The sequence below is a fragment of the Lytechinus variegatus genome, chromosome 8 (genome assembly GCF_018143015.1).
Source record: "Lytechinus variegatus isolate NC3 chromosome 8, Lvar_3.0, whole genome shotgun sequence".
In the NCBI taxonomy this organism is placed as follows: domain Eukaryota; kingdom Metazoa; phylum Echinodermata; class Echinoidea; order Temnopleuroida; family Toxopneustidae; genus Lytechinus; species Lytechinus variegatus.
In genome coordinates, this window is record NC_054747.1 from 41991519 (window position 1) to 42012441 (window position 20923).

At 37.2% G+C, this 20923-nt stretch overlaps 1 protein-coding gene, 1 long non-coding RNA gene and 1 other non-coding gene across 3 annotated transcripts; 1 reads left to right on the forward strand and 2 right to left on the reverse strand.

The window, feature by feature from the left end:
* LOC121419502 lies at positions 1-3670 on the reverse strand. Its single transcript, XR_005970612.1, has 3 exons — positions 3556-3670; positions 1636-1789; positions 1-164 (listed from the first exon to the last, which is right to left on the reverse strand). It is a non-coding gene; the product is annotated as an uncharacterized LOC121419502 (long non-coding RNA).
* On the forward strand, positions 2488-2576 carry TRNAA-AGC. Its single transcript has one exon. It is a non-coding gene; the product is annotated as a tRNA-Ala (tRNA).
* A 2171-nt stretch (positions 3671-5841) lies between the features above and the next one.
* LOC121419756 (fibropellin-3-like) lies at positions 5842-11005 on the reverse strand. Its single transcript, XM_041614214.1, has 6 exons — positions 10934-11005; positions 10510-10573; positions 8848-8955; positions 8121-8228; positions 6342-6449; positions 5842-5897 (listed from the first exon to the last, which is right to left on the reverse strand). Exons 1-6 carry the CDS (start codon positions 11003-11005, stop codon positions 5842-5844), a joined length of 516 nt encoding a protein of 171 aa, XP_041470148.1.
* Between the last annotated feature and the right edge of the window lie 9918 nt (positions 11006-20923).

The following is a 20923-nucleotide window of genomic DNA, read 5'->3' on the forward strand; positions in this document are numbered from 1 at the left end:
CTCAACTTTTCATGCAGGGTACTAACCATGTACTAAATAGGCACAGGTGGGGTTTATTACTGAATGCAATTAATTTCATTCTGCAGTTCCTTTCAGATTCACTGTAACCATGGTTGAACAGCCTCCCGAGACTTCTGGTAGTTGGTTCATCTGTGGCATCCACACTAAGAAAGATTGAAAAAAGTGCGTCAGAAATGCAATTGAGAAGTGAAACCAATTACTATTTACTTTTTTATCGGTGTAAGATGTGACCTCTCATCCTTGACTTTTGGTCTATTTAAAGTCCTGAAAAATCAGTTTCTCTTGCATCACAACATATACTCATACTATGTTTACACAAAATTAGTCTGTCAGTTCTTTAGATATGCTATCCTCATCAGATAACAAGAGATCATAGGTACAACTTAACTTAGATACTTTTTTAGGACTACCAGTTATCGTCTTGAAAAAACAACATATTGTAAAAAGAGAGAAACCCGTCACATCCCCCCCTCCCCCGATTCAATCATCCAGCAAGGGGATGATGTTGATGTAATGCGCCTGTCAGTTGTTTCCCTGGCCCCCCGGTATTCGGGTCATTCTTATTCATTGAGGTGTCATAAGGCAAGAACATTACCCATAAACGAGTATTAATTTCATATTCCAATGAAAAGAAATCTCTTCTAAAATATCATTTGGAATTTGAGGTATCGTGAAGTGAAATTTTTGGGAGCCCTGCTTCATATTGTTGTCATTCACTCATGCGTGAAGCTTATGTCATATTTTAGTATAGGATGAAAGAAGAGGATCGAATCTTCAGTATTCACAATTGTGATAAAATTTTTGTAATCCCTCGCTACATCTTGTTTTTTTTCCTGGGAAACACTGTATAGTCAAATGAATCATTGCAAAAATGGCGATTTTTATATTCATACAACACACAGAAAACAAATTATGTGACACCTCCATGAAAGCTCCGAAGCCGGCCAGAACTCGTCAAGAACGGTAGTTTCTCCCAATATTTCTAAAAAGTTCTCCCCTGGTATGGGGGCCGGGACCTAATCCAGGATTTGACCAATTCCCCCGTGGTATGGGGGCCGGGACCTCGTCCATGATTGAAAATTTCCCAAGCGGTATGGGGACCTGGACCTCGTCCACGATTGAAAAGTTCTTCGGTGGTATGGGGGCCAGGACTTCGTCGGTGACTCGCCGCCGAAGATGCCTTGCCCAGTGGGGAAGTCGGCGGGGATTTGTCAGCTCAGAGGGGGTGAAGTCCCGGCTAAGGCCCGGGTACCAAGGAGCCGGGGAAACAATTGACAGGCGCATAACTTTGTTTCGAATACCATTAAGTTAATGTGGGGGAAAAGGATGGAGTGAATCAATGGCTGGAAGATGGATCACGAAACATATTGTAAAATGAAAGCAGTATTACCACACTTTTGTTTAAGATGGATATCTGGGTAACGGCTAATAACATTCACAGTGAATTTTTAATCACTTCAATGGTTTTCACACTTTTTGAACTAAGATAGATATTGATTAATGACGAAATTTTCAAATTGAAAATTGGTGGGAAACACATGTGAAATTGTTGACCTGTTCCCATTTATTATTTTCAATCACGAAAGTATACAGCTAGAATAATACAATACTTACCAAAGATTTTTTCCTCTCCAAGAGAAAGTGTACCGAAATACACTTTCTGCCTGCTCTTCCCTGTTTTCTAGTTCAGTTTCACTAATTAGTTCTCCTTGATATTCTGCTAGAAATTGACCTTGTGTTATGTCCTTTGCAGCAACAACACCTCGACCTTCAAATAACAAAAGAGCACACAATTATACTTCTGGTTTAAAAAAAATTGAATAAAGATATTTGTCTTCTAATAGAAAAGACCTAAAGTATTGGAATATTTTGTACATTAGGTTTAGTAGAGTGTTATCAGTGCAAAAGAATATTCTGAAAAGAAAGGAAAAATCAATTATAGTGTAAGCAAAAAGCAGAGCATTAAGGACTGCTTTTTTAAAACCCCTATTGCCTTAAAGTGAACCTCTACCCCAGAAAAATGATCTGATGTGTGAAACAGGGTTCATCAGTAAACCCCCATCACCCCTAAAAAACAAGAACAGAAATCACGAAGAAGTAAGATATTGCAAAAGTGCTCTCTTCACAAAACAACTTTTTAGGGTCTGCATTTACAGACTACTGATTCATTGTGCTATTGCTCTATTGTTCTATTGTGTGCCACCTATTCCAAGCACAGTTGCACAGTTGATAAAGCATTTTTACAATATCTTCCTATGTAATACTTTTCTTTGCTCAATTTTATCTGTATCCAAACATATTCTATTCATGAAATAATTTATTTAATTAAAAAGCTGCATCACTTCACCGTGATCTCTCGCATTTACTACCAGGTTGTTTTCAACCTCGAGTTCATGCCAGGTTTCTATAGCTTCTGACCATTCGAGCATTGAAAGTTAAGGGGTTTCTGAGGACGAACACCAAAAGGGCTTGCTATAGCTCAGGGGCCCGTTTCAGGTGGTAAGAGCGCTGGTCTAGCAATCCAGAGGTCTCGGGTTCGAATCCCGATGGAGCCCCATTTTCTTTGCTCAATTTTATCTGTATTTAATAATTTATTACATACAGAAACCTTGGCAATTGACTTTTCTTTTCACATTTCAAATAATCTGTATATGGTGAAGATTCCCTTTAAAGCTCAAAAGGGCTCCTGTAACTTACCATATGAAATTTTACCAAATGCTTTATTGGTTCCTGTATTAATTAGTCCAGTTAAAATTGCAAATTTTAGGGGGTAACCCCAAACAAAGTGCAAAAGAATTTATTCCTCTGCAGTGCACTTGGGAGTAATCCTCTTCAACAATGTACTAAAAGTTTAGGAAAATCTTTATATTGGAAAGTACATTAATTTGCATACGATGCCTAATTAGCTATTGTCATATTTTACCTGTAGGTTTATTTTACCTGTAGGTTTATTTTACCTAGGCCCTATGTGCACTGAAGTAACAAATCTAAAGGTTTTCAGTGCTCAAAGTGATGTTTTTTTAGGTCACTAAACACAATGACAGCATTTCAGACTGGCTGTGAAATAGAATTCTTTTTTTATTTTCATAATTTGGCATTTAAGTAGCTGACTTGGAAAATGTCCCACGTTAACTTTTTAATGTTAATAAACATTGTTGACACATTTTGATATCCAAATTTTAAAAATAATTTGTATTACATGCTAATAAGCATGGGTCATGCAGAAATTAAAATTTATATTTTCCCTACATATTTCCATCTAAGTAAGTACATATCAAGTGTTCAAATCAATGATTTTAAGGCCAGATCTAGTCCTAGGACTAATGTCATGAAGAGAAGTCTCGGCAGCACTCAACACGGCAATGAAGGCTTAACGTTAGGCTAGCCAAACTTGCCCAAAGAAAATTTCAATGTGTGCTCAACTTTTAAAAGAAAAGAGGAAAAATACGGCAGACAAAATCAGAAATACAAATCATGACTGATAACGTGAGTCCAGATCAATAGTTTTGTGTTATATGCACAGTGGTCACTTACCGTTAAGTTGCTAGAAATCTATCAAAAAGTTTCAGGAAACTTTCCTCACGGCGTCATGTTCGGTCGGCTGCACTGGTTTAGGCGCTTGACCGACGCGGACGACCGACCGTACCGTACCCAGTCTGGGACCCGGGCCGCCCGGGCGCGACGCCGCAGGGAAAACAGCTTTCTGGGACGCGCGCATATGCATACTGTGTTTAGTGCGCTTGCGCAGTTCGTCACAGGATATACAAAAGTGTATATCTCGGAAACTTCGGAAAATAGGGGTGGGCTTTTCACAAAATCTTGTTCGTTTTCAATAGGGACAATCTTTTGTTATGAAACTTAGGGATGACATAGGTATTTGATAGAACAAATGTATATTGGGTAGATAATGAATATATATACCTATTACTGAAGAAAAAAACAAGATATATACAAATTCGCCGTAACGAACAGTTTTCCCCCCTTTTCGGGTATGTAGGATATACGCGTCAGTTGTTTCAACATTACAGAGCGCAAGATCGATATACGTTGAAACGATCAAAACTTTGTAGTACGGTTGACAAACACATGCCCTCTATCGTTGTAATATCGAAAAGTCCATTATACCTTGGTAAAATGGAAAACTGAGCGTATGAAACGTTAAGGCGAATCGTAAAATTCCCCTTTACACCAAATTCCCCCATCAGTTGATTATTTTGCACAGAAATTCGCCTTAAGTAAGAAATAAGTACATATATATATATATATATATATATATATATATATATATATATGTATGAAATCACTTTGTCATGTACAACTACTGTGTCTCCTTTATGATGACTTGGCATACCAAGGTAAATGAATGATTGCATCCAATGTCATGCATAGTACCGTCTGTCACGTTCAAAGACACGCAATCTCTGGTATTGTCAGGTTGGCCAAAGCCCCATTCTATAAAGGCATAAGAAAAGACAAAGATATAAGAAAATTATGTCATGCTCATGATCAACTTCGCTCGAATCGCTTTCACATTTTTCATTAGGATGAGCACATTGTTTTCGTTCATTTTTTGATTTTTTAAACCATACCATATGTGGAGAAGCTGCTCACATATGACGTCACAAACTAAAAAATAAAGATTCTTTAAAAGACTTTTTAAAAGAATCTGTGACTTTCCTAAAACCTTCACCAATATCTCTGATTATTTTTATTACAATAATTTGTTTTTTGTCAGGGAGAACTTTCCGTTTTAAAGCTTAGCTTATTTTGATATATCATTATCATGTAATTAGCTCTGAAATTAACTTTTCGGAATTTGACAAAGGAGATGTTTCTTTGGAGCCAGAAAATAATCAACATATTCTGCACTGTAAATAAAAATAATACCTTATACCATTTGACTACGTTGTAGTTAATAACAATCATTTATGAGGAGGAAATAAGAAATTTGGTCTTGTTGACCCTCAGCCTCGTGGGATAACCATGGGGTCTTAGAAACGTACGTAGAGGGCAGCATCACTTTGCTTCCCTCTATTCTTGTTGAATTCTTACTTACTTCGGTAGTCAGTTTGTGTGTCTTGCCTGTCAGTGTAGCAGTTGTATGATCCGCTTATTCTGAAACAATTCAACCAGATCCATCTATCGGTAATGAAAGCCTTTAAGATGGAGTACTCTTCATCACCCTCTACGAAGAGTAGGGTAGGGTCCTCCATCATCCCGTTACCCATGGCAACAGCATCCAAACTTTTACATTGGTCTTTAGCCGCGTGGTAAGACGCGGATAAGGATGTTATTAGGAAACATTTGGTGGCCGCATACTCCCAATCGGCTGGACACACTTGATGAAAGATAAAACATGGATCACACGATTTATGTAACAGATTTATAACAGATCGATTCAGTTTCTTTGCTGTTTTATCAAACAAGTTCCAGATGAAGATTCAAGTTCAGGTGCAGTTTGTATAATGAAAGATTCCTTATGCACTGAAATAGCAAAGCATATGGCTTATCATAACATACTGAAAGTGCTTTTGTTCTACTTTGGGAGCCTCCACCCCACCCCCATTTCCATGAGCATAATAAGGAATCAGGCCATAATGAGGCCAATTATGTATTCATGAGGTCATATATCAGGTCCAAAAGGACCGATTCGCACCAAATTTGAGGAGTAAGGGGTTTTCAACTTGCTCTACCAAAAGATGATATAAAAAACGGTGAAAAGAACTGTGACGTCATCACTTCAGTACTCTATTACATGAGATTCTGGCCATAAATATTCATGAGGCGTAGTCTGAATAAATAAACCCAATTGTGTCATTATCACGGAAAGCAAAGTGCTGGGGTATAATTGTCAAAAAGCAGCACCCTCAGATATTCTGGAAGATGTGTAAAAATTGAAAAAAATAACTTATGGGGTGAAATCCTTTTTCGTTTGCTTTTCAGATTCTCGATACCAATGTGACATCGACTTTCTTAAAAAAAAACCTTAGCCAAACTTAAAAATTTCATAGCTTTCTTATTTTAGATCCGATTTTGATACAGTTTTCAGTGTTATTCTTGTTGGATTGTGTCCTCTTATACAAATCAACTTTTTGTTGAGGTGAAATTGTCCTTTAACGAACAATAGATAAACAGTAGAAGAAAGTAGCATCATACCACTCTTTGATTTTAGACAAGATCATAAAGTCATGACCAGTAGTTAAAGTGGCAAAAAACATCGCTCTACTAGAGAGGACAGTATCCCCGACAATATCTATACTTTAAGAGATTGACGATACAGTTTTGGAGTTTAATGCAATACAAGGCTTATATGTGCTTACTTGGAATCTGACAATTCTTTCCACGATATGCCTCAAGACAGGAGCAGCTATAGCCATCCGATTCTTCCTTGCACGATCCACCATTTTGACACGGATTGGAGTAACATGCTATAAAGGGAAAGGGAAATTTCATGGTGATCCCATTATACTCTTTAGCTGCCGGATGTATGTTTCATAAAGTTGTTTGAAAGTCAAGACCGGCTTTACGAACGACCGGTGAAACTCACTTACTTGCTAAATAATCCCGATTTAACATTCAATGTTGAATATCTTTTACCACAAGGAAGGATCACTAGTCGTCTTTAAACTCACTCTAATCTTACGGACAGCGTTTTAAAAGGCCCAATTTCTTTTTCGAATACATTCTAGGTTTATTTTGTCATCATAAGTGCATAATAATAATAATAATAATAGTGTATATTTGTAGAGCGCACACACCGTCAGTAGACGCTCATGGTGCTCGCAGAGCAACAGTTCTCTTTTACAATGTAAAAATTTGATTTTATAGAAATTTAATAAATACTACACAAGAACCATGGACAAGTACAATGTAAGAATAATAATTTCACATCTGCTTCATTCACCCCAACCCATCCATCAGCCCATCATCATGCGGAACCATGTGCCCTCTAGCTGCCCCGTTCACTGACAATTTAAAGGGGAATCCAGCCCTGGTCATAATATGTTGTCTTTGAAAGGAGAAAATAAATAAAACAGAATGGTGAAAGTTTGAAATAAATTGGACTAGCAATAAGAAAGTTATGGCTGTTATAAAATTCAGATCTCTATTTTTGAATGTAGATTTCAAATTGGCAACTGGGTAAGTAAATTATGACAAGAGGCAAGGACAACTTTCCCATAGGCCATGTACTTTGTTATCAGTGATTTGTGGTTTTCTCCTAAGTACCTATTCCCCTGGGGCTGTAATCTAGATATAGCCTAGGTAGTATATTGTTGCATGTCCTCATGAAAGAAAAATGTAATTTGAAGTAAAACATTTGATTTAAATGTAATTTAAGTCATTTTATGTATTGGAGCACATGGAAGAGTAGTCCTTGCCTTACATCACTTTGACATCACATTTGTTGCCAATTTGAAATCGCCATAGGTATAACGATTACCAATATTCACAACTTTTAAAAATTCATAATTTTCTTATTCTTTGTCCGATATTGTTCAAACTTTCACCTATCAACTTGTCTGATTTTCCTTTTTCCTCTAAAAGCAAGTTTTTATTTGGGTTGGATTCCCCTTTAAGGGGTAAACCCAGTCAGTACATAACTCACAGGAGCTCTAGCAATCTGAGGACACCGGGTCCCACATGAACAGCCAGTGAACGGGAAGGGATGAATCATCTTTCTTTTAATCATAAATGAAATAAAACAAAATACATTTAAAATCAGTTACAATTTGAATAGGTATGTCTTAAGGTGATCTTTGAAAGTAGTATATGTCTTGATGGAGCGAAGTGCGAGAGGAAGCATATCCATAACCTGGCTGCTGCATTCGAGAAAGCATGGTCTCCCCAGGAATGATAGGTACGGGGAGTTTGAAGCAGCTTACAATCTGTACATCGTAAAGTGCGGATAGGATTGTATGGCCTAAAGGAATCCTGGATATATTGTGGTGACAATCCATTGAGGGCTCGATATACAAATAATAGAAGTTTAATCTGAACTCGTTTGTGAACAGGAAGCAAATGTAGAGAATGTAAAACAATAATAATAATAATATGAACATTTTTGGAGTTAATTGGATACAAGGCGTATATACACTTACTTGGGATCTGACAATTCTTTCCACGATATGCTTCAAGACAGGAGCAGCTATAGCCATCCGAGTCTTCCTTGCACGCTCCACCATTTTGACAAGGATTGGAATAACATGCTGTAAAAGGGAAAGGGAAATTCCATGATGAATCCATTGTACTCTTTTCATAAAGTTGTTTGTAAGTCAAGAGCGGGTTTAAGTATGACTGGTGAAACTGTCTTATCCGCTAAATAATCCCTAGTTTGAATTTAATGTTGAATATCTTTACCACAACACACTAGGCTTACGGACAGCGTTATAAGACGGCCGCAGATATCTTTCGAATACATGCTAAGTTCATATTGACATCATAACTGCACACAAGTAGTAATTTTGAAAGATTTTTTCTGAATCCATTTGTAAAAAATGAAGATATACTACTACTACTACTACTATTACTACTACTACTACTACTACTACTACTACTACTACTACTACTACTTCTACTACTACTATTACTACTACTACTTCCACTACTACTACTACTACTACTACTACTACTGCTACTGCTACTACTGCTGCTACTACTACTACTACTACTACTACTACTATAATTATTATCATTATTATTGTTGTCATTGAAGGGTTAAAGTAAATAGCTTACTAATACTACTTTTACTCCTACTCCTTCTACTACTTTAAGAAGATCGAGGACACAGTTTGGAGTTAATTCGATACAAGGCTTACATACACTTACTTGGGATCTGACAATTCTTTCCACGATAAGCTTCAAGACAGGAGCAGCTGTAGCCATCTAGTTCTTCCATGCACGATCCACCATTTTGACACGGATCGGAGTAACATGCTGTAAAATGGAAAGGGAAATTTCATGGTGACCCCATTGTACTCTTTGGCTGGGTGTTTCATAAAGTTGTTTGGAAGTCAAGAGCGGCTTTACGAACGACTGGTAAAACTTTTTTTACCCGCTAAATAACCCCAACTTAACATTTGATGTTGAATATTATTTACCATAAGGAAGGATCACTAGTCGTTCTTAAACTCAGTCTTAACTTACGTACAGCGTTATAAAACGGCACCAGATCTATCTCGACTACATTCTAGGTTTAATTTGTCATCATAACTGCATACCAGTGGTAATTTTGAAATATTCTTTCTGATTCCATTTGGAAAAAATAAAGATTTACTATTACTACTACTATTACTACTACTGCTACTACTACTACTACTACTACTACTACTACAATTACTACTACTACTACTGCTGCTGCTGCTACTACTACTACTATTACAATTATTAGTATTATTGTTGTGTAAGAAGGGTTAAAGTAAATAGCTTACTAATACCTAATACTACTTCTACTCCTCCTCCTACTATTACTGTATTGCTTCTACTACTACTGCTACTACTACTACTACTACTTCTACTACTACTTTCTCTGCAAACTGGAATCTTTGCTAAACATTGTTTGATGGAAATAGTACCTAGAAATGCACAATACATGTTAGTTTTGTTCCGTTCTCTCTGAAGCACTCTGACCAGCTGAGGTGTTGACCGGCACTTTCCATCACCAAGCACTGATAATGCATCATGATAAGTTAAGAACAAAAACGAAACAATGAATTAAACATAGTTGTAATAGAAGAAGAGGAAGAAGGTAGAAGAAGGAGAAGGACAAGAAGAAGGACAAGAAGAAGAAAAAGAAGAAGAAGAAAAAGAAGAAGAAGAAAAAGAAGAAGAAGAAAAAGAAGAAGAAAAAGAAGAAGAAGAAGAAGAAAGAAGAAGAAAAGGGGAGATTAAAAAAGACCAAGAACAAAAACAAACAAAGAAAATAAGAAGAGGGAGGAGGAAAGAGAAAAAATACAATTAATTGAATTATAAGAAATCATGGAATCAGGAAAATGACGCTATTTAATTAAATTTAGAATTTCTTGTAATATTCATCTTCAGTTAACTCAGCTTTTTTTAATTAATTGTTTGATGACTCGCACATAAAATGAAAACATCTGATCTATTCACGAAGGTAAACACATCAATACAATCATTTAGACCCCATGTAAACATCCCCCTAAAAACATCAACAACATAATTTAACTACCAATAGCAACTAAGATATCAAAGAGATGCGAAAGAGTTGATGATAAATAGCAGTTATGGTCATTTATGTGCCTATAAGGACACTGGAAAAATGATATTTAACTAGACATTGACAAAATAGGCATGGCATTTCATTAAAATATCGGGGAGGGGGGGGGGTGACAAAGATTTAAGTATGACGTATAGAGCGTTGGAAGAAATCTTATATCTTTGTAAAACACCCCTGGTATTTTTTCCTAGTCAATAATAATATACTGTCCCAGGTGTACAGGGATCCAAAAAGGGTGAAAGTAAATAGCTTACCCTTTATATGGTCTAATGGTTGATTGAGAATAGAGAATACCACGGTAAGGAACTTTGAAGGGTTCTGAAACAAATCGAAAGAATACAATGATGAATTATTACGATAAAATAATATACAATGAATGATAATGACCTCAAATAAACAGTAATTAATACTACACTACTACTACTACTACTACTACTACTACTACTACTACCACTGCTGCTACTACTAATATACTACTACTACTACTGCTACTACTTCTACATCTTGGGGTTTAATCATTAGCTTGATGGGTACGCAGACGGCTAGTCAGGCCAATCTGTGCCCTAAATTGTCTCTGGCAGTGTGGACAGGGAAAATTGGCTGCTGCTACAGGGTTGGCAGTCCTTGCCTTCCTGGCCTGCCTGCGGGCTACGCCCACTACGGTCCTATTGGCCTCACATGCTTCAGCACCCTTATGTACAGCTGTTCGCCATGCTCCTCTGTCTTGGGCTTTCTGTTCCCATGTGTCATGGTTGATGTTAAGACTTAAGTGATTCTTTTAGTGTGTCTTTAAGTCGCTTCTTTGGGCCTCCATGAGAGCGTCTCCCTTCCCGGAGCTCGCCAAACAGAAGTTTCTTTGGAAGACGTTCGTCCGGCATGCGAGCTACATGCCCACCGGAGTTGAGACTGCATCAGGACGGTGTAAATGCTGGGCAGGTTCGCACGAGTGAGGACCTCAGCGTCTGGTATCCTGTCTTGCCACTTGATGCCAAGAAGTTTTCTCAGACAGATGGTGTGGAAATGGTTCAACTTCCTGGCATGGCGCCGATATACTGTCCATGTTTCACAGCCGTACAACAATGTGGTAGTATCCATGGCCCTGTACACCTTGATCTTGGTTGTTGTTGAGATTCCTCTCCTGTTCCAAACGTTCTTGTATAGTCTGCCGAAGGCAGAGTTTGCCTTAGCAAGTCTGGCATTGACTTCATCGTCAATGACAACGTCTCTTGAGAACGTGCTGCCGAGGAATGTGAACTTGTCCACTACATTTAGACGTTGTCCGCTTATTGTGATGTTTGGTTCAACGTAAGGCCTTCCTGGAGCTGGTTGATATAATACTTCAGTCTTCTTTGTGCTGATGGTAAGGCCAAAGTTGTTGCAGGCCTCAGAGAACTTGTCAACACTATGCTGCATGTCAACCTCTGTGGAAGCATTGAGGGCGCAATCATCAGCAGTTGAGACTTTGGTTTTTGCTTTAAGCCTCCTAAGGTTGAAGACAGAGCCATCAGTCCTGTACCTGATGCCAATGCCCATGTTTGTGTTGCTGAAGGCATCAGTCAGCATGGCTGAGAACATGAGACTGAACAAGGTGGGAGCAAGGACACAGCCTTGTTTCACTCCGTTGGAGACATGGAATGAGTCAGAGGTCTCACAGTTGTCCTGAAATCTTGCCAGCATGCCATCATGAAGCTGGCGTACAATTGCGATGAACTTTCTGTGGCAACCATACTTTGTCATGATTCTCCAAAGGCCCTCTCTGCTAACAGTGTCGAAAGCCTTGGTAAGATCGACGTAGGTGGAGTAAAGGTCATTTCTCTTGTAGCTGTCTAGCAGCAAACACCATGTCAACAATGCCACGTACTTTCCGGAAGCCACATTGGCTCTCAGGTAGGAGGCCTTGCTCAAGGTGTACGGTGAGGCGATTGAGTAGGACTCAAGGATCTTGCCTGCGATGGACAACAGAGATATTCCACGATGACTGTCACAAGCTGGGCGATTTCCTTTGCTTTTGTATAGATGCATGATGGAGGCATCTTTGAAGTCCTGAGGCACTGTCTCATGTTGCCAAATTTGTTGAAACAACTGGTGGAGTTTCTTAGACAGGGCCATACCACCTTCTTTGTAGATTTCAGCTGGAATGGAGTCCAAACCAGGAGCTTTGCCACTAGATAATGAATGGATTGCTTTCTGAGTCTCCTCCAAGTTTGGTATGGCATCCATTGTCTCATCGACCGGGACCTGAGGCAGCCTGTCAATGGCCTTAATTTTACGACTTAAGGCATGTTCAGTACACCGCTGAAGTGCTCTGCCAATCTTTCTAGAATTTTCTCTTTGTCTGTGATTATAGTAGACCCATCAGCACTGAGGAGGGGGGCAATAAGCATGTGGTAGAGGGACAATAGACTTCCTTCAGGTGATCATAGAAGTCTTTCATGTCATTTCTGTCTGCAAAGCCCTGGATCTCATCCGCTCTGCTACTCAACCAGGAATCCTGCATTTGGCGCAACTTTGCCTGAAGATTGCTCCGCACACTCCTCAGTGTATCTTTCTTTAATTAGTTAATGACGTTGGGTCATCAAATATAAGACTTATAGACCCGACGCTTTTCCTGTTGCAACTGCTTGATCTCAGTAAAGTTTTCATCAAACCAGTCCTTGTGCTTCCTGGTGCTTGGCCCAAGACACTCCATGACTGTGTTATGCAACGTGTAACGAAGTACAGCCCGTGCATTCTCGAACATCCTAGCCTTCCAACGAAGTGGACTGTAAGCGTTGTTCCACGGTGTCGGAAAAGGACTGTTTGAAGTTGTCGATTTTCAGTTTGTTGATGTCCAGACGCTTTGGCGCTTTCATGCCTTGTGGTCGTCTCTTGGGCTGGACGTGGATATTGAATTCGGAGACGACAAGGCGGTGATCTGTCCAACACTCTGCGCCACATATAGACTTAGTGACACGTACATCTTGTCTGTCCCTCCTTACTATGACATAATCAATGAGATGCCAGTGTTTTGAGCGTGGATGCATCCATGAAGTCCTGTTCTGGGTAGGGAGGTTGAACACTGTATTCCCAATCAAAAGGCCATGTTCTGCACAGGTCTGAAGGAGAAGCAGACCATTGCTGCAGTTTCCGACCCCATGCTTCCCGATCACACCTTCCCAGGAGACGCTGTCATGGCCAACTCTCGCATTGAAATCACCAAAGATAGTGAGTTTGTCAGCATGGGGAACAGCTGTGATGACATTGTTCAAGTCTTCATAAAACTTGTCCTTGATGGTCTCATCAGGGTTTGTCATGGTAGGGGTATATGCGCTAATGATGGTAATGAACTTTCTTTCCCCACAGAGGGGGAGCCTAACTGTCATAAGGCGATCATTCAAACCCTTTGGGGGACCAGCTAATTTGCCAACCAGTGCTGTCTTCACCACAAAGCAAACTCCAGACTCGCGTTTCTCTCCAGGTACACGTCCACTCCAAAAATAATGTATAACCTGCACCTCTTTCACATAGTTCTCCCTCACCTGCCAGCCTAGTTTCACATAGAGCAGCGATGTCAATGTTGTATCTTCCAAGTTCACTCGCAATTAATGCTGTGCGTCTTTGGGGTCTCTCTGAGACACTCTGAGACAACTCTGTCGAGAAGAGTGCTAATGTTCCACGATATCTACTACTACTACTACTACTACTACTACTACTGCTGCTACTACTACTGCCTCTACTACTACTACTGCTACTTCTACTGCTACCACTACTACTACTACTACTACTACTTCTACTACTAAACTAAACCACTACTACTACTGCTATCATTTCTAATACAACTTTACAATCCTATTATCGGAATTGTGAAGGCGCTATAATGATGCTTCTTGGAGCATTTTTATTTCAGGCCTCTTCTAACACGATCCCTGGCGTATGGCCTTTGGGGCCATTGACCCCCCCCCAAAAAAAAAAAAAATACACCACTAAGAAAAATGAAAAAAAAAACATGGAAAAGGAAAATAGGCGATTTGTGACAGCATCATGTCAACATCTGCAATCTAAGGTTCATTTTTTTTTAAGATGAAATAAAAAAAAATATGTCACTCGCTTTGCTCTCTCCCAGATTTTTAGAAATCTTTCCCCATGATGCCATTTCTGCTCACTCAAAATTGTTTCAGTTCATCACGCTTCTGCATTACTTACCATTTTGATGAATGCCCATTTACTTGCCGTGTTCTGTATGAAGAATCTCAAGTCTTATTACAATATGGTAAGCTTGGAATGTCAGGTAAAGAGTCGCAAACTATCACCTTTTTAACAAAAAAAGCGCTCCATAGATCTTGCGGTATGGCAAGATGTCCGTGATTTAGTTCACGACAAAGCGTCCAATTTTCAGCGGTGTTCGAAAAAAGTGATTCGAGAGCTTCCGCAGGGTTAAACTTTATATTATCCTCAAGTATGTCGACCAATCGAGATTCCAGGAAACATCCTCTTTCGCCGGAGAAAACACCTCAAACTTCGAAGATTGCCCGTAAGAAGCCCAATCAATCTACACCTTCTACCTCCCCCGGAGATCAGGGTACTGTCGAAATGGATTCTCCGTTGAGTGCGAAACCGGGTACACAAGAGAGTATGAAGCGCTCCCTGTTCACTAGTGATTTGGCCCCTGGGCCTGGTCAATCACCTCCACAGTGGTTCGTTGATTTCTTCAAAGGATTTGAGGCTCGTCTAGAAAACTACATTGAAAACATTACTCTGGCCAAATTCAGCGAGCTCTCTTCCACGCTAGATCAGCAAAATGAAAAACTATCTGCATGCTCTATGCAGATAGAAGACTTAGAAAAGCAGGTCAAGAAGTTGAAGCTGGATAACACCCAGCTCGTTAACAAGATAGATGACTTAGAGAATAGGGGTCGGAGGAACAATTTAATATTCCATGGGATACCAGAGCAAGCTCATGGTCCAGGCTCACGAGAAGACGTAGCTGTCACTCTACAGAAAGTGCTGCAGGATTTTGTGGGGCTGTCTGCTTCCGAGTACAAGATTGAAAGGTGCCACCGTACACCTACAGGACCTCCCATCCAGCCTCGCGATCAAGCCGGTGACCAGGATCTGAAACCTAGGATCATTCATGCGTGCTTCTCATCATTCGCAGATAAAGAGCAAGTCAGAAAAGCATGCATTCAGAAGTTCAAAGTCAAAGATGCCAAGTTTCATGGAAGGAAATTATTTGTCGCTGAAGATTTCTCCAAAAGGGTAATGATGCAGAGGAAGGAAAAGATGGATGAATTAAAAAAACTAAAGGAAAATGGGAAAAGGCCATTCTTTTTGTATCCGGACAAGTTGGCCTACAGAGATACCTCAGGAAAGCTTGTTATTGTAAAATAACTCTCTAGCTTGTTCCATTATATCTTATGATGCCATACTTTGCCAAGTTCTTGTTTTTTATTTTGTTCATGAACATATTTTGTTGAACTTTGTCGGTGAACTTTTTTTAGAGGTGTGTTTTCTCTTGTATACTTTATGTTACGTTGATCTGAATGGTGGAACTTAAATGTCAGTTCACTTTCCTTTTTTTAGTATCATGCCATGCCAAAGTCTTATATCACCTTGTTTGGCACAGCTTTACTAGCATAGTTGGACTTTTTATACTTGTTTGTTTAGCACAGTTGGACTTTTTATACTTGTTTGTTTAGCATAGTTGGACTTTTTATACTTGTTTGTTTAGCATAGTTGGACTCTTTATACTTGTATGTTCATTTTTATTATTATTTCATATGGTCATAAGATTGTTTGTATTAGTGTATGCATAATCATACACATAAAAGGTGCATTTTTGTAACTTACTTGTGATTAAATATGCATGCATAATGTATATGTATTCTTGCAAGTGTTATATGTCCTTTTTATATTTTAATGCTGAAGCTTGTAAATTTATTTTACCCTCTTTTAAACATCGTTGAATTTTGGATGCTTTTTGTTGTATTGCTGATTTTTGGATTTGTGCTGAATGCAGAGCTGTTACTTAATTTGAGGCTCTGCATTTCATCTTGCACTTTTGCTCCCTTTAAGCTATTGTAATGATATTTTTGACTTTTTTCTTTTTTTGTTTTTTGTTTATTCTTGGCAATGATTGTTTTTTTCTTTTTTCTCTTTTTGGTGACCAAACTGATTTTTATGTAAATGTGAACTCGTGTATAATCTTATTAGACTTCACTTGTTCTCTGCATAGTTTTCTTAGTCTAATTTGCAAGCATCTATTCAATCAAAGTTTAGAACAAAACCTAATATGTTGATCAAACTTAGCTCCTTTAATTGTCGGGGAATGCAGGATTATACAAAACGAAAGAAAATTTTCCACTACATGAGAAACCTTAACAATGATATTATATTTTTACAAGAAACACATTCTAACAAAGAGGATGAAGTTTTTTGGAAATCCCAATGGGGTGAATCGGCATGGTTTACTAGTTTTTCCTCTAATAGTAGAGGTGTGGCCATTCTTATAAGAAAATCTATTTCAGTCAAAGTATTTTCTGTTTTTTACGACCCTGATGGTAGATTTTTGATCTTAAATTGTAAATTAAATGATGTTCCAGTCACTTTGGTGAATATATATGCCCCAAATAATGATGATCCTGATTTTGTACTAAAAGTTTTTGCAGAATTAGATAAATTTGACAACTCCTCTCTGATTATTGGTGGAGATTTTAATGCGGTGATTGGCCCCCTTGACTACCAAGGTACAAGACAAAAACATTCTAATACTAGGGCAAGTGAAATGCTATCTATTATTATTGATGAATATGATTTAGTTGATGTTTGGAGACATTATCATCCAGCATTGAGACAGTACACAAGACATCAAAAAACACCCCAGGTTCTATCAAGGCTTGATTATATTCTAGTTTCTAGTAATTTTTTGCAAAATTGTGTTAAATCCAAAATTCTTCCAGGAATTCAGTCAGACCATTCTGTTGTTTTTATCCAGTTTACTGATAATCAACCAATCAGAGGAAGAGGCTACTGGAAGCTTAACTGTTCTTACTTACACAATGATTCTGACTTTATTAATTTGATAAAGGATAGTATCCGGGATTTTAAACACATTCATAACGATTCAGAATGCAATCCAAACACACTATGGGACTCCCTCAAATGTACTTTAACAGGTAACTGTATTGAGTACTGTGCCAGGAAGAAAAAGGAGAGAAAGAAAGAAAAGATTCATTTATTAGATGAGATTGATAAATTAAGGTCACAATTAGGTAATAATACTTCATCTAACAATTCTGAATTATTAAAACTTGAAAACTTGGAAGACAAGTTGAATAAAATCTATGAATTTGAAACTAAAGGTCTTATCACAAGGTCAAGGGTTAGATGATTAGAGGAAGGGGAAAAAAGCTCAAAATATTTTTGTAATTTAGAAAATAGATCTTGGCGAAAAAAAACTATTACTAGAGTTCAGAACGCCCAAGGCAATATTGTTTCAGACCCTGATAATATTCTTGAAGAAATTTGTGCATTCTATTCAAACCTGTATTCTAACCATGACAGAGAAACAGAAAATGATGACCTAAATGAAGCCTTTTTTGATAATTTAGATATCCCCAAGCTTTCTGATAATGCAAAACATAACTTAGAAAATCCTTTAACCAAAAATGAAATTTTTGATGTTATTAAATCTATGAAGATGAATAAAACCCCAGGATTTGATGGCCTTCCTATTGAATTTTACATAGTATTTTGGGCTGATATTAGTGATTTACTATTGGATTCATACAATTATTCCCTTCAAAATGGTGTGTTATCAATTTCTCAAAGGAATGGAATTATAACACTTCTCCCAAAGAAAGATAAAGACCCTCTGTTTGTTAAAAATTATCGACCTATAACTCTTTTGACTGCTGATTATAAGATACTAGCCAAATGTTTTGCCAATCGCATTACTTGTTTTATGCATGATCTCATTCATCCAGATCAGTCTGGTTTTTTAAAGGGCAGAAATATTAGCAACAATGTGCGTTTAATTTTTGATATCATTGAATATACACAGACAAATAACATTCCTGGAGCAGTAATATTACTTGATATTGAAAAAGCTTTTGATAGTGTTAATCATAACTTCCTTTTCCGAACTTTAAAACATTTTAATTTTGGCTCTAAGTTTATTGACTGGATAAAAACTCTGTATTCAAACAGACAGACATATGTTTTGAATAATGGTTCCTTGACTGATCGCATCTCAATGCAAAGAGGTATATTTCAGGGGTGCCCTATCTCTCCTTACCTGTTCCTACTAGTTATTGAGATATTGGCTATTTCTATTCGACAGAATAATCAGGTTAAAGGTATTAAGGTCAAGAATCAAGAGGTAAAAATATCATTATTTGCAGATGATTCGGTCTGTTTTGTAGACGGGGCTAGAGATTCATTTAACATTTTGTTGGATATTTTGAATAAGTTTGGTAAAATTTCGGGTTGTAAATTGAATTTAACTAAAACAGAAGCAATTTGGATTGGTTCCAAGAGAGGTTGTCAAGATTTTCCGTTAAGTAATCATGGAATTACATGGAAATCAACAAGTTTTAAATCTTTAGGTGTCAACTTTTCTATGAATTTGGGGTTGATATTTGATTTGAACTACAAAGAAAAATTAAAAAGAATGACCCAATCAATAAATTGCTGGCGAATGAGAAATCTTTCGCTGATTGGTAAGATATGTGTAATCAAATCTCTTATCCTCCCTCAATTGTTATATCTTTTTTCTGTTCTCAGTATAAAGATACCACAGTCATTTTTTAAGGAACTTAATAGTCTGTTCTTTAAATTTATTTGGAGTGGTGGTAATGATAGGGTTAAGAGATCATTTATGTGTAATGATTATACTCAGTGTGGACTAAAGATGATTGATCCTTATTCCTTTGCTCTATCCCAAAAAATGACATGGGTCAAACACCTACTTGATGATAATTTTGAGTCTGTTTGGAAATCAATTGAAATCTCAGCTCTAGAAAAATTTCATAGTGATCCTAATATTTTGTGGAAATCATATGCCCCAGAAACCGTTTTACAATCTTTAGGTAATTCCCAAATTGCAGATTCGCTTCGTTCATGGTATTATTTCAGAGAATATGCTTCTATAGAATCATTTCATTGTAAATTTTCTGAGATGGGGCATTGCCAATTCTTATGGTTTAATAGATTAATTCGATCAAAATCCAAAAAATACTTCTATTATGAATCTTGGCATGAGAAGAATGTTGTTGTAATTTCAGACTTATTGAATCCACCTCATCCTGGACATAAACTGTTTGAAGAACTTATTTTAGATTTTGATATTCCTGTGTCTGATAGGAGAAAATACAATTTTTTAATGAAAAATATTCCAATGGAGTGGTTTAATAGAACAGTTTTGACTAATGTACACGTTCATGATATTTTGATTACTAAACTGATTACTGCGAAAAAAGTACCATGTTATGCCTATAAAATTTTGAATGTGCAATATCTTCCAGATAGACGGTACAACTACTGGAATGAATGCCTATCAATCCCTGTACCCACTTTGTGGGAAAAGGTACATAAAGCCAATTTCTTTTGTACTATCGATACTAAACTCCGTTCCTTTTACTTTAAGATTTTTCATAATACTATAGCTCTAAATGCATTTCTGTATAAAATCAAAAGGAAAGATTTACCAAACTGTACATTTTGTGATAATGAAGAGGAATCAATAATTCATCTGTTCTGTGACTGTGATAAGGTTACCCCAATTTGGAATCTTCTATTGACTACGATAAAAAAACATATTTCAGATTTCAATCTCACTAATTTTCAAAAATTGTTTGGTGTATCAACGGATAGATTTGTTACTTACCTTTTACTATTGGCCAAATATTATATTTATATTTGTAAATTCAAGAACACCTTACCAAATGTGGATTTATTTAAAAGTTTTGTGAAGAAACAAAAGGAAATTGAGCATCACCTAGCCAAGAAAAGAAACAAACTCACTGTACACTTTAAGAAGTGGCGATTTGATATATGATTTTTATTTTAGATACAGGTAGTTCCCCCTTTTCCATTCTATTTGTTTTTGTATCTTAAATTGAGACTTGTACAATGCACAGAGTAATATGCTACAATTGATTATACATGTAAATTTATCTCGATGTGTATTCCCTTTAGAGTAACCTGTATCGTCCAATGTTTTATTTTGATTTATGTCACCCTTTTTATTTTTTTTTTCCATTTATTTTTTTATTTCATCTTTGTTTTGTGATTTTACTGCTTTTGAACTGTTTCAAATCATTCCAATTACCTGTAAATATTGTGATTATATGTGATTTTGAATACCAATAAAACACATAATTAAAAAAAAAAAAAAAAAAAACCTTTTTAACAAAAAAAAATGCAATCTGATTAAAACGCACCTAACATTATTTTAGTCCTACATTTTGTACCTTGCCACAACTCATACATTTATGAAGAATCCCAGGAGTGTCTAATTGAGAAAGTGCACTCTACAGTGAACTGAATATTTGATTAGTTTATCGTTTTTAATTCACTGTTTCTTTTATGCTATTCTACATGGATGGATGGATGCAGAGTGGCAATTAAATTTCCTTCGTTATAATAAAATTGGAAATCAACATGTTAATCAATCCTTTATGACGCCCTACA